At 42.1% G+C, this 27439-nt stretch overlaps 1 protein-coding gene across 3 annotated transcripts in view; it reads right to left on the bottom strand.

Annotated features, from left to right (window-relative positions):
- The window catches only part of mbpa (myelin basic protein a), a 91592-nt gene that overhangs the window by 25192 nt on the left and 38961 nt on the right, over positions 1-27439 (bottom strand). For 2 of the 3 annotated variants that reach the window (XM_078397694.1, XM_078397692.1), the window contains exon 3: positions 7108-7553. In XM_078397694.1, coding sequence (XP_078253820.1) covers positions 7108-7553 — 446 coding nt within the window. The remainder of the gene's footprint in view (positions 1-7107; positions 7554-27439) is intronic. The other variant, XM_078397693.1, reaches the window with a different exon arrangement.

The raw sequence follows: 27439 nt of genomic DNA on the forward strand, positions 1-27439 counted from the left end.
CTCACGAAGACTATATATTTTCATGAATTGCAGATTTACTTAATTGCTTGAATTTAATTTTTTTCTGCTACATTTCCAGCCTCTGTATTATCTGCTTCAATTGCTACGTTACCATGCCAATGAGGGATTACTGGGTTACAGGCCAATATCTATGAGCAACTTTGATGAACAAATTGGCACGAATAGTAGGAATGACCCAAAGAAAGCCAATAGGTCATCTAGCTCTTCTTTCTTTCTTTCTCTCTCTCTTCCCTACAATCAGTCTGAAGAAGGGTCCCAACCCAAAACGTCACCTATCCAAGTTCTCTCCATCTCTGCAGAAAAAGGATGGGTGATGTTTCGGGTCAGGACCCTTCTGCAGAAGAAGGGCATTGAAGAACTCAAGTTACTGAATTACTCCTGCACTTTGTGTCTATCTTTGGTATAAATCAGCATCTGCATCTGCTTGTTGATTATGGTTCTCAAAGTAGCCAAAGGTTTACTGCCAAAGCATCCTATATATTCCTCTATTGGTCTTTACACTGAGAAACATAAATCAGTTAGAAAACATTTTCACCCAATCTTGGAATGTTCTGCTGTTCTTCACACATACTGCATTATATTTTGGAAATGTATTCACTGTGGCAATGTAGAAAACATAGCAGCCTATTTGCACAGAGTGAATTCTGAATAAACCAATAACTTTGCTTTAGTACTTCTGGCTCAGTGATAATTGGTGACGAGCATAAATCTCCAAACGGTGTGATTAAGGCTTTAGCACTCACCTGAGGGACTATTGTCCAAAGACAGCGCATGTGACAATGCAGTCTCAGCACTTGGATGACTTCACCAAGCATCTGTAGTGGGGCTTGAACCCACAACATTTAGGAACACGATCAGGCATTGGAAAAAGGGACAAGATTGAGCCAAATTTAAGTCCTGGAATTTGTAGTACAGTGTAGGTAATGGTGGTAGTTCTACAATCTTTTTTTTTTATTCCCAGAAAGAGATTATAATAATAATAATAAGAGGTAATCCAATTCAAATAAAATTATTGATGATTATAAAGTCCTGAGACTCTGAAGTTCCAAATGGGCCTAGGGAAAAGGCCACGGTAAAAATAAATCTAAGGTGCCGCTCTGCCTTGTTGCAGAAGTGTGAATGTGTTCTTTATAGTCGACAATCTGACATAAAAAATCGGTTATGACACATATAGTCATGGAATATATACCTCAAACATGCACACACAAGTGCCAATGCATACGTGGTCACACTCAAGTACATGTACACTCACGCACACACTTAGCAGTGGTTAAGCCTAAGTTAGACTTTGATGTAGCCAATTAACCACAGTTTAATTTTATTTTTTAGAAATGGTACTGAAGCCACATTGACAATGTGACAGATCCAGTTACATCACATTGATAACCAGCAGGATACGGTTATATACTTATAGTTCTGGAGTGTGCTGTTAATTTTCAGCTGAGGAAGAAAATGATGTAATAAAAATCTTTGAAACAGTACATTTTGAAAATATTTCAGAAATTACTATCCATTTTATTTTATTGACTGCACACAAGCAAATGCCAAACATATGATCAATGTACACAGCATTCCATGGATTCAGATAGTTTGATGTGAGAATTTCTTCCTGAATTTTTCATCAGCAAGGTTATACAATGTGCACTCTTCCCATCTCACCTCTCCTTCCAGAGCCTGAGGGAAATTCTCAACTGGCTATATTTCAGCAACCAGTTACAGAAGATCAGGACACAAGCTGATAACAGAGCTCTGGTCATCTGCTTTCATGGCCACAGTGGTTGTAACAAGAAACCCAAGAAATGAGAATTGAACAAACAACAATTTATAAGAAAATGTTATACCCCTAAAGGATGGCATGTGGTGTAATAATCAATCCACTTTTATGCCCAAATCATCATGGTTAGGTTGCTAATTCTATCAGCATTCCCCCTCCCAATTTTGATGAGCAGATCTTGCTTGGGTTTACAGCAGTTTGTACTCTGTCACACTGCATGAATGAATGTGTCTGATTTCTCTATGCAAAGATATAAATCTTTAAATACTAATCATCTCCTGAAATTCATCAGATCATGAGGGCAAGCCGATCTACTGAACATCTATACAAAATAAAGATTGATCACATTTACACAGTCATGCATTAAATGACACTCATGTAGAGATTATCGGATTAATTTTTTACATTCATCTTTAAAGGGAAAAGAATACTTCAGAATACTTATGAGCATTGGGCTTTCTGTACAGCTTTAGTTACAAATATCAGAAAGGCAGCCACCTTGTCATTTGATTGAGATCCATGTTTATGTTCTGTTCATTCTGAATGGTCATGCCCATATTATGGATATTGTTGGTCTCTGCTTTATTTAGGGATGGAATTAATGTTTCTCTGCATCTGCACAGCCCCTCTCCTAGAATCATATCTTCAAATCCCAACTCAGTCAGTTCCTCTTCTCTCCCCTCTCAATAATAAAAGTCAATACTGCCCACTGAGAACCTATTAGAAGATCATGCAATACCTTGTGTCCATGATTCTTGATCTAACCCAGCACGCGATGCAGCTGGAAGCACACAAACTGAATGATGAACAAGCCAGGATTGGTAGCAGTGGCTGATCTATGGGCAGTGTTATTGTTAAGGATGGGAAAATGAAGGGGAGCACGTTCAGTGGAGACCAAGGCTTCAGTTATTGGCTCAAGGTTGAATAGAGTTGTGGCCAAATAACTTGCATTTATATAGCACCTTTCACAACCAACATGCTTTTCACGCAACGTAGTAAAGTTGTGTTTAATTTTAAATTTACCTTCACAGCATTACTTATGCAATGGAATAAAGAGACTAGAATTATGCAGGGGTGAGAAAACAGGGTCAGATTAGTGAGAAGGTTACAATATAAGATAAGGGAGAATACATCTGAAGAGGGAGGATTGGAGGTGCCTGCAAGCATTCTCTGGCACATTGGGAGTCATATTGGGCAAGGTGGAGTGACAAGGCAGCGAGCCAAGGGGTTTGAGGGCACCAATTCTGAATTAAGCAGTTAGTCTGCTTTGATGCCCAAATAAAACTAGGAGCACCCAATGGTAATGATTTAATGAAGTGCGGGCACCAGCTGGGTGATACCGACCGCTGCCACATCTCTCGAGTCACCGCAAACTCACACCCACAGCAGAAGGCACGGCACAGCATTATTACTCCACCCAATCTACAAGAATCCAGGAGATGAACAGCAGCCATTTAATTAACATGATCCTGATCATTTTATACAAATGTACCTTTTCCTTCTTTCTTTATGACAAAGGAGATGGAATCCTCAGGCCTCAAAAGCAATGCTATCCTGCCACTAATTTTTCCTGTATCCTAATTTAACCCATTACCATCTATTCTCCCCAGATTCTACCCCACACTAGAGGCAATTTACAGCAATCAATTAACTGACTGACGCGCAAGTATTTGGGACGTGGGAGGAAAACGGAGCATCCAGGGGAAACATCCACAGCCAGAGGGAGAACGTGCAAACCCCACACAGGCAGCACCTACAGCAAGAGTTGAACCTGGGTTGCTAGCACAGTGAGACCGCAGTTGTTAGTTGTGCCGCTGTGCCACCTGAGAGGAGAGCTGGTTTAAAAGGATTAAATATAACCTTCATTAAACCTAATGCATACAGAGAGAGGACTTTTGAACTCAGCCAAACTACTTGAGCAACATGCAGTAGATTAAAAACATATTGTGCCTGTGCCTGGTTCCTGGTCAGTGATTCCAGTCACTGTTGTTAAAACAGTGCAGTGACAATACTCCACAAAACCAACACTGCCAGCTGCCACTGACCAAACTGGCACTTTGCGTTGGCAAAAATGAATGCAGATTTATTGGTGGCATGCTTGAACAATTTGTGTGTGCGTGTGAGAAAGGAAAAAAATTCAGGGGTCATCCTTCGGAGGCTGTGAATGTCAAAATTCCAGCAGCTACTTTTGTTCCACCAAGGAATCTACTTTGCTGCAAATCAGGCTGAATGTCACCGTACATCTAGCACAAAGAGCGAGTGTTTAACGGCAGCTGTGTTCATCCCTGTGGGTTGGGTTAATGGGTTGGCCAAACCTTTAGAACTAATGCAAATTAACAAGAGTGGGTTGCAGAGAGAGAGAGAGAGGGCAGGGTGCTCATGGAGCAAATGCAACTTCAGATGGTGTCTCAATGCATGAAGAAGCTCTGGTTGGGTATGAGAATAGGATCGAGCTCATCAGACAAGGCATGACAGGCAATGACTCATCTCCTAGTCCGCTCCCACCGGACACCAGGTCCATGTCAGCCTGTGGCACGGGACCAGCTTCTTTCCCCATGCACCATTGTCCCTTTTGTTATTTCCAATCTCCTGCCTCCCACCCTATCACGGATCTTTCCTTTCATTCTCTCTGCTTATTCCCCACATTGTCAGCATCCCAGTACCTCACAGTTCTGATATAAAATAAAATCAACCTGAAATCTACCCTGTTTTTCTATCCACAAATGCTGCCTAACATCTGAACTTTCTATGTTTAAATGTCTTTGTACTAAATATGGGTCCAAGGTAAGGCTCCTTGGTTAATGGTAGGTCCAAGTAGTCCTTTACGTTCGGTTTTCATGGGTTCCACACATCAGCTCCTGAAGAATTACCCCAAGAGCACATCATATAATTAATATGCCTTCCATGAATAAACCACAAAACAGCTCGAGTCTGATAATATCATTGGATCAACCTGTTCTTGCAATCAGCAGGCAAGGAGTGGAGAGGGCATTCTTTCCTAGTTATTATTAAAATTCAAAAAGTAGCAAGAAGATCCCTTGGACATCATTATTGGTAATGCATTTATGGGAGTATCTCACTGCAATGGGTCATTTAGAATACCAATAACTCCTTATCCACCCTGTGCTGTGTCACAGACATAGTGTGCAATGCACCATACTGCTACCATAACAATTCCTCACCGTAAAGTGTTCAGAACATCTTTCATTAAGGACCAACAGAGGAAAGTTCAGAAACAGGAGCTGCTTAACTTCTCCCACTTCTGATTAGACTTGGGTCTCTACTATAATTATCCAATTATCCAATGGGCGGCACGGTAGCGCAGCGGTAGAGTTGCTGCTTTACAGCGAATGCAGCGTCGGAGACTCAGGTTCGATCCTGACTACGGGTGCTGCACTGTAAGGAGTTTGTACGTTCTCCCCGTGACCTGCGTGGGTTTTCTCCGAGATCTTCGGTTTCCTCCCACACTCCAAAGACGTACAGGTATGTAGGTTAATTGGCTGGGTAAATGTAAAAATTGCCCCTAGTGGGTGTAGGATAGTGTTAATGTGCGGGGATCGCTGGGCGGCACGGACTTGGAGGGCCGAAAAGGCCTGTTTCCGGCTGTATATATATGATGATGATATGATAATTTCCTATCCAACTTCTATATCTCTTAATTCTGTAGTTCCACCAAACCCTATGGCTCATTAACTAAGGATCCACAGGGCTGAGAGGTAGTGGATTACAAACATCTATAATCTCTCTGAGCAACGACATTTCTCACCTTAGAGATTCTCAAAGAAATACAGTGCAATTGAAAACTTCCTTAACTTTGTACTTGTTCTTAATGTGCAGCTTAAAAATAAATCTACAAATGGATTAATTTACAAATTTCATGAAAAGGTCAATGTAACGTGCAATACTTAAAAAAAAGGGACAAGTCATGTGTAATATAGTACAGAGATGGGGAAAGAAAATTCATATCTTCATTACCAGAAATAATTTCAGTCAGATTCAAAAATCGTCTCTATACCGACCAACTTTGGTTTTGTAACATATAGTAACATTAACAATCTTCTTATTCAAATCTAATACTTAAATTTACAGTGTAGGATATTTTTTTTAAAGAGTCCACATATAGTCCAGAAGTAATAAAAAAGCTATCATTGGCAATAGTGATGGTAGCAAACTGTTACCGCAAACCCATGCGTGAAATATGCAGGATACTTATTTACTTTGTTCTCAGTCTCCACTTGGATCCTACTCTTTGAAACAAGATTCCTTTGGGAAAAGAAGTTGGCAATCCTGACTTACATGGAGCACACAAAGCTACAAGAAATGATCTGGTCAGTGGTGAAAATAGAACTTTGGCAGCTGGTCATTGGTTTCAGTTCTGCATTATTAATTATAAATAGCAACAAAGAAAAATTGTTGATGATATAATGTAGCAAATCACCTGAAGTAAAAAGTGCCCAGTTTTTAACAACAATTTTAGAAGGTGCATTAAAATGGGCAGTTACATAAAAGCAACAAAATTCAATTTATTTACCAAATAATTTGAATAGCATCTGCAGTGAGGTCTAAAACTAAAAAGAAACATCACTTTTTCTCAGTGACTGATTTTTAATTACTAAACTGATCATAGCAACGTCACAAGGACGTGGTTTCATGTCGGAAATCTATCAGTATCTCTCCAAAGTCAAGAACTTTACGACATTGCCTTTTGCGAGTCTTACTATCTTAACCTACATGGGAGTCGCATATCATCCAGCTGATTCCTCAGGAGATTCATGTCCAAACATTTAAAATTAAAAGGCATTGATCCTATCTAAAGGAGGATGCTACTAGCCTACTGAATGTTTCCAATATTATCAAACATCCAGATACCCTATGGCACTTCTCAATTGAAATAATTATTTCCTCAATGACAAAGCATCAAGGATTTGTAAAATTCTTGGCATCATATTTTACACGTTAGTTGTCCAGAAACCACAAGACCCTCAAAAGATTTAGACTTTGTTCCCTTTGGAATATGCCACTGCTCTGTAATACATTTGTTTTCACCAGAAACCATTTTATTATCTGCACATCAAACATGCGTATCTTTCGCAACAAACGTAATGCAAAAACCTACTGACTCTTTCAATATTGCAAGCAAGCCACTTAAAGAAAACAATGAAAAACAGGAATTAATTATTAATAAAAAGCTCCCACATAGAATTTGGAATGGGCGAATGGCTATTTCAATTCTTGCTGACACAGGGACAGTTTGTAGAACCCTCTTCTGAGGGTTTTAAGCAGCTGCTTAGTCCTTATCCCTCCGAGCTCACCTTTCCTTTTTCGGGTACTTTCCTGGATCCTTCTTGTCCAAAAAATTTTCCAAGCTGGTCAAGTAGACCAGAGTCTCTTTGCCTTGAATGGGCTCCTGCATGCTTAGAGTGGTCTGAGGTGCTTGCCGATGCCATCTGTTTTGCTCCTTGTCCCTTCTTGTCTGAACTATTTAACGTTTGTGAGCTCTGTTTCTCCACTTCCATCAAATGCGGGTCCGCCACAGGAACTGAGCTATCCTCATGGATGGCCTGGAGTTCTTCAGATACTGATGGGCGGTCTTTGAACGTGTTGTCTTCACGTCCTGGCGCATCACGAGAAAAGAGGCGGACCAAGTGAGGGCGGACAGCTGTCTTGGCATCTTTTGGGGCCACTGCACTCTTGGAGCCTGTCGCCACCACCTTCTCCTGTGAGGGGGATCCATTGTTCGAAGTAACATCTGTCTCTGCTGCAAACAACAAGTACAAGCAATGAATGTGGGCCTCTCAAATGACATCCAAGAACAATGCTGCATTTCACAAAGACAGCCTTAGTCATTTCACCACCAACTCCATGGCATTACAGAAAACCTAATTTCAGGTCTTAATGCAAAGTCCAAATTTTACCTTCTATTAATTCTAAATTAAATTAAAAATTAAACTCATGTGAAATATTTTCACCATTATTTGATAGGGTTATCATGCAAACTGAAACAGCAGCATTGTCCGCACAATATTCGAGGCTCAACACAGTAACAAAACATCAAGCCATCAGCATACTAAATATGGATCAACAGTTGTGCCTTGTTTGACTGAATGCGCTTGTTGATTACTAAACAAAGCGGGGGTTTTGGTGACAGAACATGGTTAACGTTCTTTGTCAGTGGTCAAGCAGGATTCTAGAGAGCAGTTAGACGTTTAAAATAAAAATCAGATCACTTTATTGATTGAGAAAGTAGGATAATAATTCATTTTTCCTCATATATATAAACCAAGTTTTATACACCAACATTTGCATGAGCATGTCCTAAAGCTAGACAAATCCAAACATTGCATATCAATTGTAAACTCATTCAGTCAACCATTCTGCCTCAACCTCTTCATCATTTCACAGGGGCTTGATAGCTAACACAGGACTTAGAAAGGAACCAGGTATTTAAATCAGAGGATGGTTTTCAGAAGATGATTAAACCAAGTTTTTTTTAAAACAATATATGCACAAAAGAGTACTTTAAATAGCTTTAAGGGCCTGTCCCACTTAGGTGATCTTTTTGGCGACTGCCGGCGACTTTGAAAGTCGTAGCAGATCGCCAAACTTTTCTTTTACCCAACGACAATGACCACGACAATGCCGAGTCAGGTCGAGATTACAGCGTCTTCTGAAACATCGCAAAAATTCCCACGCTGTCAATGCTTCTCCGGCGTCCTGGTTTTCGCTAAAATCACTGACAAGTCGGTAAGTACTTGTAATACAGCTATTAGTAAACTGGAAGTAAATCCAGTTTATTCCTTGTTACAGTGAAGCTTGGTTTTTAAGTAACCCATACAAGGTGTTATAGTTCAAAACTCTCAAGTACTTACCGACTTGTCAGTGATTTCAGCGGAAACCAGGACGCGAAGAAGCATTGACAGCGAGGGAATTTTCGCGATGTTTCAGAAGACACTGTAATCTCAACCTGACTCTGCATTGTCGTGGTCATTGTCGTCGGGTAAAAGAAAAGTTTGGCGATCTGCTACGACTTTGACAGTCGCCGGCAGTCGCCAAAAAGATCGCCTAAGTGGGACAGGCCCTTTAGATTTTTAAAGTCACATGCAATTGGATTATATATTTATGTCCCCAAAATGGGAAAAAAACCCAGTATGGTACAAAATAGGAAATATTATTGGTATCATACTGATGGCCAGCTAGTGGGTCTATGGGTAACTGCTGACTCGCTGTTGTACCTGATGCTACCCCACTCCTACGCAATGCAATGCAGAAATCTGGAAAGCATTGGACTCTGCACTCAGTCAGGAGATGTTGCAGACTGTTCCAGAACAACGAGCTGGAGGCACTTCGTATCCAGCTCCTCAGCTGGCTATGACGTCAGTCATAGAGTCATACAGCATGGAAACAGGCCCTTTGGCCAAACTTGCCCATGCTAACCAAGATGCCCCATTTACGCTACTCCCACCTGCCTGAATTTGGCTCATATGCCTCCAGACCTTTCCCATCCATGTACCTGTCCAAATGTCTTTTAAATGTTGTTATAGTACCTGCCTCAACTATCACCACTGATAGCTCGTCCCATATACCCACCATCCTCTGTCCTTGGGTTTCTATTAAATTTTTCCCCTCTTACTTTGAACTTATATCCTCTGGTTCTTGATTACCCTACTCTGGGTAAAAGACTATGATTCACCTTATCTATTCCTCTCATGCTTTTAACTGCTCTATAAAGATCATAAATGGAAAGTGGCTTGGATTTTTAATTGATATACATGAAACCCATCATATTCATAATAAATTGTAGTCAGAGGCGTACAGCACAGAAATGGACCATTTGACCCATCACTTCTATGCCAATCTTTTTGACAATCTACGCTAATCTCATCTGCCCGCATTAGGACTCTATGCCTTGCCTATTTATCTTAATTAAGTTTAGAAATACAAAATGGAAACAGGCCATTTGGCCCATTAAGTCCACGCTGACGATCAATCACCCATCACACTAGTTCTGTATTATCCCAATTTCACACCCCACATCCCAACAGATTTTACAATTTTACAGAGGCCAATTAACCAACAAACCTGCACATCTTTGGGATGTGAGAAGACACCCATGGTAGCACTTGCATGTAGAATGTGCAAACTCCTCAAAGAAACAATCGAGGTCAGGATCGAACCCAGGTCTCTGGCGCCGAGAGGCAGCAGCTCTACCAGCTGTGCCACTGTGTTGCCTGATAAATTTGTTTCAAATGTCTTTAAATGTCTGTGATCAACGGAGGCAATTAGAAGTAGTAGAGAAGGCAGACGACAGCACAACATGAATGACGGCCATGTCCATGGATGGGCTGGTGCCTCGGATTCACCCAGCTGAGCCTGGTCACTGGTTCATGATGCTTTGTAGGATGAACAATGCGACAGAGACCCTGGGTTTATCTGCAACCATGCAGCTGCACTACAACATGCACAACTCGGTGGCGCAGGAGGAAGTCACCGCGGCTACGCTTGGTCAGACCGACCCTGCAATGCAGGCAGGACAATGGGCCTTCATCGTCAGGTTAAGAACGCTGCACTTACAACAACTGGGACTTGAAAATGGCGACACATCTGGTGATGCTGTACACTATCTCTGTATACTACTGCTGTACACTTGTGCTGTATCTGAGATGCTTATCTAAGATGTAATTAAGTGCCTATGTATAGTGATACTTATTCTGAACTGTATACATAAATTACTTTTACTGTACTTATTTATACCTGTGACAAGTTTCATTGAAACATATATTTTTTTAAAATCCAGATTATTAACTGAATTTAAGTTCTGTAGCATGGATTGAACTCAGATCTCCACTAATCCTGGTCTCTGAGCTTCTAGTAAGAAGTAACATAACTATTCCGCAGACCAAAAGATCAATACTGACCTCAACCACCCCAAAGTGAATTCAAACTGAGTCTGCTTTCTGTACACATTGATAAGCAATGCTGTTGGAGGGGGGCTGAATGGTGAAGTCCAGAGATTCCTCATGCTGGCATTGGGCACTTATGTTGGTATTTGATACCACACATAAAGTTAAAAATAAACCCTGTTCACAAGTGTTCAATTTAATTAACTTTACAAGCACTAAGATTTCAAACACAATACATGCACGTTATAGTGCTTGAAAATCACTGCATGCCCATGATATATTGTCATGTGCAGGAAAGAATATATCCATAATATATCGTGCCCATGATATATATCATATTGATTTTTGTAGTGTCAGCACATATATTAACCAATAAAAAGTGTCAGTGGAGGATTACATCCGTAAAGGTTAAACCATGAAAGAAAAATGCTGAAAGCCACAAATTAATTGAGCTCATATTTGTCATAATTCAAATACTACCATCGATCACTTTAAAAATGTAAAAGAACTTATTGAATTTCAGCATTGACCTTGATGAAAAGGATGTCAGTACACCAGATTCAAACAAGCAGCTCAATGACTGGAAAGGAATGTTGAGATGAGGTAAACATTTTTCTCTGAGGCTCTGAAACTCTTTCTAAACAACCATGTAAGCAGGGTCTTTAAATATTGTTATGACAGAGGTACATAGATTCATCAGAGGATGAAAGATTGACATGTTGGCATTTTTGCCTATCGACCCGAATCTTATTTGACGCAGTAAGTCTATATCCCTCTGTGCCTTGTCTATTTAAGAGCCTATCTAAATGCCATGTAAACACATTAATTGCATTCAGTAATTGTAACCGATTCCACCATCTCCTCTGGCACTGTTCCAGTTATCATTCATTCTGTGTACGCAGAAACTCACACCTAAAATCCCCTTTAAATCTCACCTCCGACCTTAAAACTTTGCCTTCTTGTTTTGGATGCTCCTGGAAGGAATTTCAAGATTTACAGACAGCAATAATGAGAGCCTGGTGACATTTTTCCACATAAGGATGGCATGTAACTTGGACGGGAACTCGGAAGTGGTGGTGTTCCCATGCACCTGATGACGTGGTCCTACTTGGTTGGTGGAGGTGACAGAATTGGGAGTTGCTGTCAGAGTAGTCTGCACGTGATCAGGAAACATAGAAAATAGGTGCAGGAGTAGGCCATTCGGCCCTTCGAGACAGCACCCTCATTCAATATGATCATGGCTGATCATCCAAAATCAGTAACCCCCTGATTTTGTTAGCCACAAGAGCTATATCTAACTCTCTCTTGAAAACATTGTGAATTAACATCCACTGCCTTTTGTGGCAGAGAATACCACAGATTCATGACTCTCTGGGTGAAAAGGTTTTCCTCATCGCAGTCCTAAATGGCCTACACCTTATTCTTCAACTGTGACCCCTGGTTCTGGACTTCCCCCAACATTGGGAACATTTTTCTTGGATTTAGCCTGTCCAATCCCTTAATAATTTTATATGTTTCTACAAGATCCATATGCCACATCCATATCCCCAGATCTATAAACCACAGGCAATGCAGAGATAGTGTTGCTCAATTCATTCTTGCTGAAAATGTGTTGAATGGGTCAACTGCTTGTTAAGTAGCTTCATTCAATTGTAAGTGTTCCAACATCATAAAAGGGTGCACGAATGCTACCTCATAAGAGGGACATTGAATAGAATCAAGGCCTTTCCACACATTACTTGTAATACATGCGCCATAAATTAAAGTAGTTTGGTGTTAAATTGACGAACTGAAACAGAAAGCCAACTTTAATTGGATTGACTCTATCCAACTCTTGCATTTCGCCCACGTAGACAATGGCAATACAACAATTCCCGCCATCTTGTCACATTCAAAATATTACAGAGCAAGCAAGGTGGAACAAATACTAAAATTTTTTTTTTTAATTCTGCAGGTCCTGGAAATCTGAAACAAAAACAGAAAATGCAGGAAACACTGACCAGGTCAGGCCGCAGCTGTGGGAAGAGAAACAGAATTAACATTTCAGATCAGAGACCCTTCATCAGGATGAGAAGGAGACATAAGAAGCTTATTAAGCTGCTGGGAGGGTGTGTCGCCCTGCGCTCTGCAACATCTTAGCAACATTGACTGCAGGATAAATCTTGGCGAGGAAACGAAGAACGATTCCCCTTCTCTGAAACTGTGTCATGCGATCTTTTATTCTTACCAGTCATCAAACCGTCTGAAAGATGATACCTCTAGTTCTGCACTCCTTGGCGCGACACCATATTTCAGATTATGCCAACACATTGAAGCGACAACCAAGAAAGAACATCAACACCTCTACTTCCTCAGGAGACCGAGGAAATTCGGCATGTTTCCAATGACTCTTACAAACTTCTACAAATGCACTGTAGAATTCTTACTGCTGGGTTGATCACACCTTGGGGTGGAAACAGCTCTTCTCAAGACCACAAGAAATTAAAGAGAGTTGTGGATGTAGCCCAGTTTATTACAAGTACCAGACTCTCTGCCATTAACTCCATCTACACTTTGAGGAAGTAAATAGCAGGATAGACAAAGGAGAGTCAGTGAATGTTGTTTACCGAGATTTTCGGAAGACCTTTGATAAGGTCTCGCACATGAGGCTGCTAAAGAAGATGAAAGCCCATGGTATCAGAGGGACGAGACTAGCATGGATAGTAGGTTGGCTGGATGGCAGATGGCAAAGAGTGGCATTAAAGGTGGCTTTTTCTGCTTGGCTGTCGGTGACTAATGGTGTTCCGCAGGGGTCGCTGCTGGGGCCGTTACTCTTCATGTTGCATATCAATGATTTGGATGAGGGGATTGAAGGTTTTGTGGCCAAGTTTGCAGATGATACGAAGATAGGTGGAGGGGAAAATAGTGTAGAGAAAGCAGGGACCTTTTGAAAGCAGATGAGGAGGAATTTCTTTAGTCAGAGGGTAGTGAACCTGTGGAATTCATTGCCACAGAAGGCGCTCTGCAGAATCCTTCGATGGAGCCCAGTTCCGCTGGGATGCTGCATAAACCAGTGACGAAGCCCTGCCCCACAGAATCCAGAGATGGAGCTAATTCCTGTTGGGATTCAATCTATAAGACTGACCCACCACATCTGATTGAGGAAAATACAGGGCTGGGGAAAGTGTGGGCAGTGGTTTCAGTACCTGGCCCAATAGTAACACAAGTGAGTTTTCATCAACTTCAATAGAACCGTATTTCAGAGGTCAATTTCATCTAGCTAAGATTGTGCACTTAGCTCATTAGATTTGTAACTCTTAAACCCTCCCTGTTTATCTGGTAGCTAATGTTACAGCTGGAGTAAGGAACTCCCAGCTGAGATGGTAAAATATTGTGTAGCAACTCAAAGAACTAGCTTGCAAAGCTGGTTTAATCTTCCCTTGGAGACTACATTCCTCTTTGGACTATGTAATAGCTACTTATTGGTGTGTGAAGCTGACTGAAGCAAATGTAATTACAACACCATTTAGAAGAGAATATTAATAAATTAATTTCATTCAATCTGATGACCAGCTACAAATTGAATTGATTTGAGAAAATGGACTTTTCAATGAACGTCAAGCTCCGTGAAATTAGGATGAGCTTGGGTAGGTACAGTTACACCAATTACGATCATGCAACCGATTACGACTTGGCCTTTATCTGTAATTACCAATTCCTTGTATCATAAACTCAAAGTGCTTCAACTGATTTGGTTTTCTTGAAGCTTAATTATTGCATCAGATTACAAAAAAAGATTCACAAATCAAATGAGAAAAAAACCCCCAGATAATACAGCATCTATGAAGAGAGAAATATAGTCAATATTTCAGACCGGTGACCTTTCATCCTTGCTGGAAGGCAGGAACCAGTGATTCAGAAGCTGGTATTTTACTTGAAGATTAAAATAGGCAAGCCATTTTTCAACATTCAGCCAGAGACTTGGCTGTCAACCACATCCTTGTGAAACAGGCGACCAGGACATCTGGCAAATAAGCATTTGTATGTTCATGGGATTTAAAAGAAACAATTGCCATTAAAAACAAAAGCGTTTTCACTTGCTTTTACATAAGACGTTAATGTACAATAATGCAATGTGATGCGCACAGTTAGCAGAACTTAACATTGGGTTGGGACAATGTATGCCATTTATCTGATACTGTTAAGCCAATGTGCTGTTACAATGGCTTACAATATAACAGCCATAAATCTTTATTCCATAAAAGACTGCACATGGTGGATACCTGAAGCAGAAAGGATGTGATTGAGGTGTCTCTCCCATGTGCACTCATCGTGGAATTGAATAGCTGCTTGCCGACCTCTGCCATCCAACAATGCCAGAACAAGAAGAAAAGATCCTTGCATTGTTTTTGGGATGACAGCAAGCCCAGGCCATTGCTCAGAGGTGATGGTAATCTATCCTCTTGAACCAGAGCAGCCCATGTGGCAAAGAAGACCCCACCACTCATTTTGATTCTGCTTGCAAGGGCAGTCAAGAGTCAACCATATTGACAAAAGTTTGGAGTCATCTATAGTTAAGGATGGCAGTATTTCATCCCTAGAGAACAATTGGGAAAACAAAACTTAGATACAAAGTGTTGGAGCAACTCAGCAGGTCAGGCAGCATCACTGGAGAAAAGGAACAGGTGACGTTTTGGGTTGGAACCCAGAATGAAGGAGGGTTCCGACCCAAAAATCTCACCTATTCCTTTTCTCCACAGATGCTGCCTGGTCCACTGAGTTGCTCCAGCTCTTTGTGTCTATCTTGGGAAAACGGAATCTTTTTTTTAAACAAAAATATGGTCGTTTCAATCAGTTGGTCTGAACAATAGATTTATTCATTCAATTGAATAAAGGGATACATTTTTCTGTGCCCGCTTCTGCGCTATATAACTATCTGTAACGGACCTTGTAGTGATTTTTAACCCTAGAAGAGTTAGCTCAGGTCTTGGTTTTACCATTCCATTAACAATAACTGCCACATAGCATAAAGTTGAGTGCAAAACAAAGGAAAACATTAGCATAACTCCAAACAAAAATGGGGGAAAAAAAGCAGATTGGGGAAAATGGCTTTTCAAATGTTGAGTGGGAACAATTCTCCTGGAATGGGAACCCAATGGGTAGGTGAAGAGATAATACGGCCCATCAAAAGGAAATCATACAATCACAGGGTCATACAGCCCAGAGGAAGGCCATTCAGCTCACTGTGCAGGTCACAGCCCTTTGAATGAGCACCCCAATTAGTTTCCTCCTCTGCTCTTCCCTCACACAAATTCCTTTTATTTTTTGGAAATATTTATCCAATTCCGCCCTGAATGACTGAACCTGCTTCCTACACCTTGGTTGAGCAACAAAAAAACCTCCTTATCGTCTTTCTGCTCCTTTTGCCTTCAATAGCAAGATGTTAAGGAGACAGATTGGGGAAAGGTGAACAGACAGGCCCTGTGGAAAGGATTCATATCATATCATCATATCATATATATACAGCGCGGAAACAGGCCTTTTCGGCCCACCAAGTCCGCGCCGCCCAGCGATCCCCGTACATTAACACTATCCTACACCCACTAGGGACAATTTTTTACATTTACCCAGTCAATTAACCTACATACCTGTACGTCTTTGGAGTGTGGGAGGAAACCGAAGATCTCGGAGAAAACCCACGCAGGTCATGGGGAGAACGTACAAACTCCTTACAGTGCAGCACCCGTAGTCAGGATCGAACCTGAGTCTCCGGCGCTGCATTCGCTGTAAAGCAGCAACTCTACCGCTGCGCTACCGTGCAGTGATCCAGTGATTTTAACAAGAGTCGGGGTGAGGGCGAGTCAATGAGTGGATGGTTGACATCGCTTACCCTAAAATACAAAGCAACATGTTTCATAATTATTTCTGGATGCAATTAAAAAACTCTCAGGAACAGTAGGGGTGATGTAAAAAAAAAGACCTGCATATATGAGCATTAATTTGCAGTTATCTTTCTTTGTATTGAATTGAGCCAAATATACATAAATACTTGAGTTTTGATCGATTATTTGACAAACTCAGGATGCCCTAGAACAAGGTGTGGCTGAGTATTCTGGTCTGGGACCAGTTAAAGGATTGGGGAATGAGGAGAGAGAGGCAACGTGGGACTTTATTCCTTGGAGTGGGGGAAGGAAGAACATAAAGAGGCACCTGGCTGCGGAATGAGAGAAGAGATGATAGGAGATTAGGTGTTGTGGAGAGGAGGGGGTTCCTTGCAGTGCTGGGATGAGAGGCTGGAGAAGTTTACTGGGGACCCATGTGGCCATTATAACCAGTCCACCACTACATTGGGAAGAGGTCTTCACAGGCATGCTCAGTGTGTGGTGATCACTCCTGGACAATGTATTTCAAACTGTCTTCAAGAGGTCAAAAGGAGAAATGCACAGTGAACATCATCACCCCTTTTGCACTTGATGTGGAAGACACATCAGCAGCATAAGGGGTCTCAAGGCAGAAAGTGCCTAGACTAATTTCCAGAATGATGTGAAACACTCTTCACTCTGTTGCACTACAGAAAACAAAGGAATGATGAACAGCATTTTTTTCTGAAGAGGAGTTCTATACAATTAATGATCCAGACCATTATCTGTATAAAAATCTAAAAATTTGTGCATGTAAACTTACTTGCATAGAGACACTTAAATAAACCTTTGCTGTTTGGAACAGTTATTGTGAGTACAAAGTTAGAAACTGCATACTTGAAAGTACATCCCCCAAACTGCAAACTGGTGATGAAGAGCAAGTGTATTAATGAAGCAGAGGGCAGATCTCCACTATGGCCCTGGAGGAAGGAGTCTCTGAATGTGGGTCACTGATGAAAATTAAGGGGTCGCTCATTTAAAGGAGTGGCGGGATAATATTCTCCCTGGCTGATGGCTGCATGTTTTGGGACTCTCTTTCTCAAAGGCCAGTGGAGACACAGCCTGATTATCTCTCAGGCAAAGGTAGAGGCTGAGAGGTGAATGGGAATGTGGAGTTGAGGTCACAATCAGATCAGCCATGATCTTAATAAATGCCAGAGCAGACCAGACTGGCCTATTCCTGCTCTGAGCTCCCATGTTAACTATCAGATCCTCGCCCCTAGAAAGGGATTGTGGAAGTAGGGAGGTGTGGAGGTAGAAGCATGTCCTCATTTGTTGTGAAAAATGAGGATGCATTGACTTCCACTACTGAAATTTGGTTCCATCAGACATTCATATTTTATTTCCTGTATTTTAGTCGGCATAGAGACAGGCTATTTGTCCCACTGAGTCTATGCCTGCTCTCAGAGTATTCCTATTAGTCCCATTCTCCCACTTATTTCCTTACAATCTCTTTTAGCACACAGGGAAAAGAAAAATTGTCCATTTTGTTTCCAGTTAGAAACAGAACTGCTTAACAATTAAATCAAAGCTGGTGAGAATCTTTGTTCCTTTGTGATGAGGTCACGTCAAAGACACCATAGCCTGGGGATCTCTTGTAAATTTGTGCCTAAGAGACCATGTGATTGTAATTCTCAATTAACTAGCAAATGCTGGTGATTACGAGGTTATTTTTTAAGGAGGTGTACAGTTAAATGATTGCATAATTGAACACAAACTCCCAAAAGGAACTACTTTGCAAATGTTCTCCATATAAATAGCCAAAATGGTCAATGGGACAGTTATTAAAAGGAGCAAATCCTTAAATTAAAATATAAACTCTTGTCCTCAAAGGGGGATATAAATCCAAGAACTAATTGATGATTTATAATGTCATGGGCAGAAGTGTAATGAAAAATATAGAGACCTATTGCCATGAACAGAACGTGACTCAGGTGCTAAAAAAACTTTATCATGTTGCCCAGTGAGATGGCAGTATACAGGTTGAATGAAAGTCATCCACAGAAGCCAAGTCTGAACTGAGATAGGTGATATAAAGATTACTACTTCCTCCAGCTAACTGATAATATTTCAGGTTGAGCGGATGAGGGGAAAGAAATGGTATTCCTTTTATCGAATAACTTGCTGCAATATGGGTCGACGTCGCTTGGAAGGGCAGCGGAAGAAGATTCAATGGGAACTTTCGAAAGAGATTTGGGAGAAAGGACCAGAAATGGGAACATTTTCAGGGCTGTGGGGTTCAAGGTGTGAGCTTGCAGGATCTGATAGTGTAGTGTCTCTCTGGACTTCACTGACCTCAAGGGTGGTGAAGGTGGATAATTCGATATACAGTAAACCCTTGTTTTAACGGATCGCTTCATAACGGGTTTCGGAAAGAAGTTCACTGGTGCAGACCAGCGGCATCAGCATCTAGTTTTAAGGTAAAACGACAGAGGGTGCTGGAATCATTAAGCAGACTGATTCAGTCTGAAGAAGGGACCCGCATCACTTATCCATATTCTCCATAGATGCTGCCTGACCCGCTGAGTTACTCCAGCGCTTTGTGTCCTTTTGTGTATTAACCATCATCTGCAGCTCTTTGTTTCAACTAAATACAACGATAATACTTTACTCGGTTATAGTGGAAAATTGGCAATAAAGGATACTGCACAACCCCCTCTAACTCACCTTAAACACCCCTTTGACGAAGCTTAAGTTCAGTTACCATAGTATCTCCTTGTTTCGCTTATTTGATTGAGCTGCAAATTTTTGCCCCCCACTAAATTACCGGCACCACATAAATCAAAGTTGTTGTTGTACACCAATCATTTAATTTCCCTTTTACACACATGACAAATGCATAAAGAAATTAGTCAATAGAGGCATAGCTGGTAGAGCTGCTGTCTCACGTCACCAGAAACCAGGTTCGATCCTGACCTCAGTTGCTGTCCGTTATAATGAGAGTTTATTGTATTTAAGCTGGAGATAGATAAATATTTGAAAGATTCAGGAATTGAAGGTTTTGGAGAACTGGTACAGGCGATGTGTTGAGGCCAGCACAGATCAGCCGTGATCATATTGAATGACGGGACACACTTGAGGGCCTGTTAGCCTACTCCTGCTTTCTTGTGTTCTTGAAATCCGTGGGTTTACTGGCATATTTCAAATGATTCCAGAGTACAAAAGTACTTTGATACTCCAGTGTTGGTGTGGGAAGGAAAATCACAGCTCCTGCATTACAATATGTTTCTAACTGTTCCCCCTTGTCATCACTTTTAGTCTTCATCTTCGGAAAGCTTGACTTTCACAGATTTCAATCCGCAGCAACTCACAGCAGAAGGTGAAGTTGGTAAGTGGATAATTTGCAGAAACTTGCATTTTCACCAGTCCTTCATCAAAATCACTATTCATTAGAAATAATAAAACAGTGAAGGGATCTGTCTTTAATGTGTTCACATCGAATGGAGAACTGGCAACCAAGTTATTGAAGTTTCTCATCCCTCTTCATCTAATGAGCCTCAGCCATCCTTTCATTCTGGCCTCTTGTGCATCTTCAAATAGATTACCTCCAACTTCAGCAGTTGGGGCATCTCAGTTTCTCCCTCCTGAAACTTCTCCACGCTTTACCTCCCTCGGCTCATAAGTCACTCCTTCAAATCTACCTCTTTGATGCAACTTACGCTCAGCTACTGCAGTATCTCATTGCTTGGCTCCGTTTGTGCTGCAAATTTGTGCCCCCCCCCTAAATTACCGGTACTGTATAAATCAAAGGTGTTGTCACACACAAATGATTAAAATTCCTCTTTACTGGAACACAACGCATGAAGAAATTGATCAATCAATTTGGCGCAGCTGGTAGAGTTTGTCGCATCAATAAGGTTGGTCCACGATAGACCATTGATAATATTAACGCCAAGGAACTTGAAGCTCTCAACCATTTCCACTCGCGGCACATTGATGCTGATTGGGGCAAGTGCTCCACCATGCATCCTGAAGTTGGGTGGTTGTGGAGAATTGCTTTTTCCAATTGATCATTAGAATGGCCTGTGATCATTGGAATGTGGCAGAGGTCAGTGCTGGGTCTGCTGCTGTTTGTTATATACATTAACAATTTGGATGACATTGTAGTTAACATTTAGTTAGTAGTCAATTTGCAGATGACACCAAAATTGCTTTTATTGTGGACAGTGAGGAAGGTTATCTATGGTTACAACAGTATTTAGGTTGAGAAGGAAAACCAAGGATTCTAAAAGTAGAGGAATGATGCTTAAGGTGCTTAAGAGAGGAGAGATTTAAAACAGACCTCAGAAGTAATTTTATTTCACTCAAATGGCAGTCTACATCTAGAATATCTAGAGGAAGCTATAGAACTGGATGCATTTATGACTTTAACAAAACATTTGAACAGATATATTTTAGAAGGCTTAAGGATAGTGGAGTCAGGGGGTATGGGGAGAAGGCAGGAACGGGGTACTGATTGAGAATGATCAGCCATGATCACATTGAATGGCGGTGCTGGCTCGAAGGGCCAAATTGCCTCCTCCTGCACCTATTGTTTATAGGCGAAATGCAGGCAAATCAGACTACCCCAACCTGGTAATTTGCTTGGCATGGGCATTGCGGGCCAAAAGGCCCATTTCCATGCAGTAAAAGTCTATGAATCTAATAGACAAGGTTAGAAGAGATGCAAGTAAACCTCTGTCTCCAGTCTCTTGTATCTCTCACTATATTATAAAAAATATCCATCTCACCGTAAATTTTATTAATGTCAATTACAGAGTTTACTGCTAAAGTGTTTTTTAAGTCCTTTTAGAAACAAGAGCTAGTTATTGAGTACAGAACCAGGCCCCTTGCCTTGGACCATTGACATCAACCCCTCCCTCTACACTGATTACATTTTATTCCTTCCACATTCCCTTCAACTCTCCCAGAGTCGACCAGTCACCTGCACACCTGGGGCAATTTACTGTAGTAATTTGGAACATATCAATCCATGCATCATTGGGAAGTGAAAAAAACTGGAACACTTGGAAGAAACCCACGGGGTCACAGGATGAGTAAAAATGAAACTCTACACAGACAGCACTAGAAATCAGGATTTACATCCATACATCTGTCCAAGTGCACTGACTGCACCTGCCTCTACTGGCAGCTCGTCTCATATACCCACCACCTTCTATAATGCCAACTTAAGCTCAGATCTGTGAAATAATACCCTTACCTTAAATCAATGTCGAGTTTTAGAATCACCAGCCTTATCTCTCCTTGTAACTAAAGCCCCCTCTTCCAGGTAACATCCTGGTGCATCTCTTCTGCACTCTTTCTCATGCACCACATCTTTTCCATTCTGTGGTGACAGAACTGCACATAATAATCCAAGTGTGGCCTGATCAATCGCAACATGATGCCCCAACTCTTATACTCAATACCTATCCATGAGAGCAAGCCTTCTTCAATATCCACCTGTATCCTTATTTTTAGGGAGCTATAAATTCTATCTACTTGGATCAAACTCATCTGTGATTAATAATAATAATAATAATATATTCCTTTATTCATCCCACACCGGGGAAATTTACAGCAATACAGCAGCAAAGTGGATAGCAAGAGTGCAAGAGATCATTCATTATAAATAAAAGATACAATAGACAATAGGTGCAGGAGTAGGCCATTCAGCCCTTCGAGCCAGCACCGCCATTCAATGCGATCATGGCTGATCACATAAATTGTCATCAGTTTTCTGTGTGTTCTTAGCTGTTATTGTTGACTAGTCTGCTGGGAGCAGTGCTGGTTGTGCAGTCTCACAGCAGCGGGAAGGAAGGACCTCCTATATCTCTCCTTCACGCACTTGGGGTGAAGGAGTCTGTCACTGAAGGAGCTACTCAGTGCAGTGACAGTGTCCTGCATGGGGTGGGAGTCATTGTCCAGCAGCGATGTTAGGTTTGCCATCAGCTTCCTCTCTCCCACCACCTGCACTGAGTCGAGGGGGCAACCCAGGACAGGCAACCTTCATGACCAGCTTGTTGAGTCTCTTCCCTTCCGCCACTGAGATGCTGTATCTCCAGCAGACCACTCCATAGAAAATGGCCGATGCCACCACCGTGTTGCAGAAGGTCCTTAGGAGTGCCCTCTGCACTCCAAAGGACCCGAGTTCTAGGGGCCGGAGAACCTAGGGTGATGGAGGAACTGAAGGAAATCCACATTAGGCAGGAAATGGTTTTGGGTAGACTGATGGGACTGAAGGCTGATAAATCCCCAGGGCCTGATGGTCTGCATCCCAGGGTACTTAAGGAGGTGGCTCTAGAAATAGTGGAAGCATTGGAGATCATTTTTCAATGTTCTATAGATTCAGGATCAGTTCCTGTGGATTGGAGGATAGCAAATGTTATCCCACTTTTTAAGAAAGGAGGGAGAGAGAAAACGGGTAATTATAGACCAGTTAGTCTGACATCAGTGGTGGGGAAGATGCTGGAGTCAATTATAAAAGACGAAATTGCTGAGCATTTGGATAGCAGTAACAGGATCATTCCGAGTCAGCATGGATTTACGAAGGGGAAATCATGCTTGACAAATCTACTGGAATTTTTTGAGGATGTAACTAGGAAAATTGACAGGGGAGAGTCAGTGGATGTGGTGTACCTCGACTTTCAGAAAGCCTTCGACATGGTCCCACATAGGAGATTAGTGGGCAAAATTAGGGCACATGGTATTGGGGGTAGGGTACTGACATGGATAGAAAATTGGTTGACAGACAGAAAGCAAAGAGTGGGGATAAATGGGTCCCTTTCGGAATGGCAGGCAGTGACCAGTGGGGTACCGCAAGGTTCGGTGCTGAGACCCCAGCTATTTACGATATACATTAATGACTTAGACGAAGGGATTAAAAGTACCATTAGCAAATTTGCAGATGATACTAAGCTGGGGGGTAGTGTGAATTGTGAGGAAGATGCAATAAGGCTGCAGGGTAACGTGGACAGGTTGTGTGAGTGGGCGGATACATGGCAGATGCAGTTTAATGTAGATAAGTGTGAGGTTATTCACTTTGGAAGTGAGAATAGAAAGGCAGATTATTATCTGAATGGTGTCAAGTTAGGAGGAGGGGGAGTTCAACGAGATCTGGGTGTCCTAGTGCATCAGTCAATGAAAGGAAGCATGCAGGTACAGCAGGCAGTGAAGAAAGCCAATGGAATGTTGGCCTTCATAACAAGAGGAGTTGAGTAAAGGAGCAAAGAGGTCCTTCTACAGTTGTACCGGACCCTGGTGAGACCGCACCTGGAGTACTGTGTGCAGTTTTGGTCTCCAAATTTGAGGAAGGATATTCTTGCTATGGAGGGCGTGCAGCGTAGGTTCACTAGGTTAATTCCCAGAATGGCGGGACTGTCGTATGTTGAAAGGCTGGAGCGATTGGGCTTGTATACACTGGAATTTAGAAGGATGAGGGGGGATCTTATTGAAACATAAGATAATTAGGGGATTGGACACATTAGAGGCAGGAAACATGTTCCCAATGTTGGGGGAGTCCAGAACAAGGGGCCACAGTTTAAGAATAAGGGGTAGGCCATTTAGAACGGAGATGAGGAAGAACTTTTTCAGTCAGAGAGTGGTGAAGGTGTGGAATTCTCTGCCTCAGAAGGCAGTGGAGGCCAGTTCGTTGGATGCTTTCAAGTGAGAGCTGGATAGAGCTCTTAAGGATAGCGGAGTGAGGGGGTATGGGGAGAAGGCAGGAACGGGGTACTGATTGAGAGTGATCAGCCATGATCGCATTGAATGGCGGTGCTGGCTCGAAGGGCTGAATGGCCTACTCCTGCACCTATTGTCTATTGTCTATTGTCTATTGAGTCTCCTTAGCAGATAAAGTCTGCTCTGGGCCTTTCTGTATAGCGCATCGGTGTTTTCAATCCAGTCCAGTTTATTGTTGAGGTAGACACCCAGGTACTTATAATAATCCACCCTCTCGATGTCCATTCCCTGGATGTTCACCGGTGTCGGGGGGACCTGGCTGCGCCTGCGGAAATCTACCCCCATCTCCCTGGTTTTCATCCGCGTTGATCCGGAGGCAGTTCTGCTGGCACCAGTCCACAAACTCCTTGATCAGTTCTCTGTACACCCTGGCCTCATCGCCCGTGATGAGGCTGACGATGGCACAGTTGTCAGAGAACTTCTGTAGATAGGACTCTGCGGAGCTGTGCCTGGTCCTAAAATGTGCCTAAAATGTTATCCGAAACCTTTGAGAAGCCGTAGCTCGGGTTAGGTCAAAGATCAGCCAACGGGATTGTTCAGGTAATAACTGAGGGACTGGAAGGGGTGGATAAGCAAGGCAGTCTTGTTGTCACACCACTCCTGAGGGTATCACATATTATGGTGAATCTCAACCAAACCACATTTTGTGGTCGTTTGTTCCTTAATGCTGCATTGGGAGATGGATGTTGCAGCTTTAAAGCATTCATCAATAGAAAGACTGTTTAAGGAAACAGAGAAGAGAATTCAACTCATTATGAAGGTTCCCTTTGTGCGGATAGATTTAATTTGACAAAATCCAAGAGCTTGGTCAACTCTTGTTTAGAAGATCCTTGTAAAATGTGAACGGTCACTCCAAAGCAGCGGTGAGCAGTGCTGTTCAGCTGGAGGTGCCACATTTTAGCCGTCTCAGGTGAAAGGGAAGAGGATTTATTGCTGGACAGTATTTTAAATCACTCAACATCACCAAAAATTGCCCAACTGATCAATTTCCCACCAGTATTTATGGGAGCTTCCTGTGAACAAATTGTCTGCTGCATTTCCCCATACCAACTACACTTGAGAAGTGTTTCATTGGCTTCAAGGTAAGTTGGTATCTGCTGAAAAGGGATAGGAAATGCTCATACATTTATGAACACAAATGTATTTGTTATATTGGGGAATTGGCAGGGAGCTGGGAAATGAAAATGCCGTATGACCACACAGGGTGACACAGTGGCTGAGCAGTAGAGTTGCTGCCTTACAGTGCCAGAATCCTGGGTTCGATCCCGACTATGGGTGCTGTCTGTACTGAGTTTGTACATTCACCACGTGATCGCATGGGTTTCTTTTGGGTGCTCCAGTTTCCTCCCACATTCCAAAGACGAGTAGGTCTGTAGGTTAATTGGCTTCTGTATAATTGTCCCTTATGTGTATAGGTGATTGCTGGTTGGCACTGACTTAGTGGACCAAAGGGCCTGTTTCCACACTGCATCACTAAACTAAACTAAAATCAGGATGGGCAACTTCAAAGTTGGTGGCCTTCTAACTAGCGACATCATCAGAGTTGATGATGTACTAGAGGCTTTGGTGGGCTTCCTTCACTGGAATAGAACAACACTTCAGGGTCGGCTAAATGTTCCCTGCGCTCGCTGATGTTGCCGAACTCTGCCCCTTACCAATAACAAATACGATCAGGACCTGTCAACTCCTGCAAAGTTCAAGCAAACAATAAATTGCCAGATAAAGAGAATTCTGTAAAATGTGCAGAGTGGACAAGGCTCCAGCTCAAACCCACAACCCCACTCCTCTACTCACTGTTCTCGAGCTGCTTGCCCAAGGTCAAACAAGGAACAATGTGAAACAAAGAGGCCCACGGTTGCCGCTGGTGGGACACGAGCTATGGGAGAAATTCTGAAAAAACGCGCCTGGAATTTAACTCCTCCCCACTCAACCGGCACAGATCGAGCCCAGTGGTGGGGGAGCACTCACTGCAATTGTCCATCGACTGCAAGAGAACAAGACTCCATTGTAATTGCACAAATACCAATGTCTCCCTTTATTGCTGACATTCTGCTTGCTTGGCAAGTTTCTTTAATGGAGCTACTGTACAAACTGCAGATCCATTTCCATTCTTTCTGCAAGATTCAATGGTTTGCGTGCATCCTGCAACCGCATTACATATAGGCGATCAAAGTACTCAATTAATAATTTATTGCTTTTAGTTTTATTACAATTTTATTAGGCTGCACTTTTGGAATAATTGGTTTAGAGTAGTCATAGAGATGGATAGCTGAGTGGCAGGCCCTTCAGACCATCAAGTCCATGCTGACCATCAGTAATCCTACATTAATCTCATTTTATTCACCCTACTCTCCCATCAACTCCCATAGATTCTACTCCTCACCTTACACCAGGGGCAATTTACATAACCAATTATCCTCCCTACCCATACATTCTTTGGGATGTGGGAGGAAACCAAATGACTTGGAGGAACCCATGTAATCACAGGGGGAACGTGCAAACTGCACAGACAGCACCCGAGGTAAGGATTGAACCTAGGTCATTGGCGTTGCGAGGCAGCATCATTGTTCTGCCAGTAGAATTGTTCCTTAAGTGGCCAAATGTGCTGCAACCAGTTGCTGCAGAGCACATTACACATAAAAGGGCTCCATACCCTAAAGGGCCTGTCCCATATAGGCGATTTGATTTTTTAGGCGACTGCCGGCGACTGTCAAAGTCGTAGCAGATCGCCAACATTTTCTTTTACCCTACGACACGACAATGACCACGACAATGCCGAGTCAGGTCGATACAAGTTACTTTTTTTGTGAAACTAGCACCTGGCTGAGATTACACCTTCTTCGGAAACATCGCAAAATTACCACGCTTATCAATGCTTCCCCGGCGTCCTAATTTTCGCTGAAAACACTGACAAGTCTGTAATTACTTGAGAGTTTTGAAATATAACATCTTGCCCGGGTTTCTTGAAAACCAAACTTCATGGTAACAAGGCATATACTGGATTGACTTGCAGTTTACTAATAGCAGTATTAAGAAATTTAATTTTAAACGTAGTTAAATGGATTTTTATGCGGAGTGTGGGCATTTTTTTTGAAAATGTACGGGAGATGCTTATCTGGTTTCTG

The sequence above is a fragment of the Rhinoraja longicauda genome, chromosome 4 (assembly GCF_053455715.1).
Source record: "Rhinoraja longicauda isolate Sanriku21f chromosome 4, sRhiLon1.1, whole genome shotgun sequence".
Taxonomy (NCBI): domain Eukaryota; kingdom Metazoa; phylum Chordata; class Chondrichthyes; order Rajiformes; family Arhynchobatidae; genus Rhinoraja; species Rhinoraja longicauda.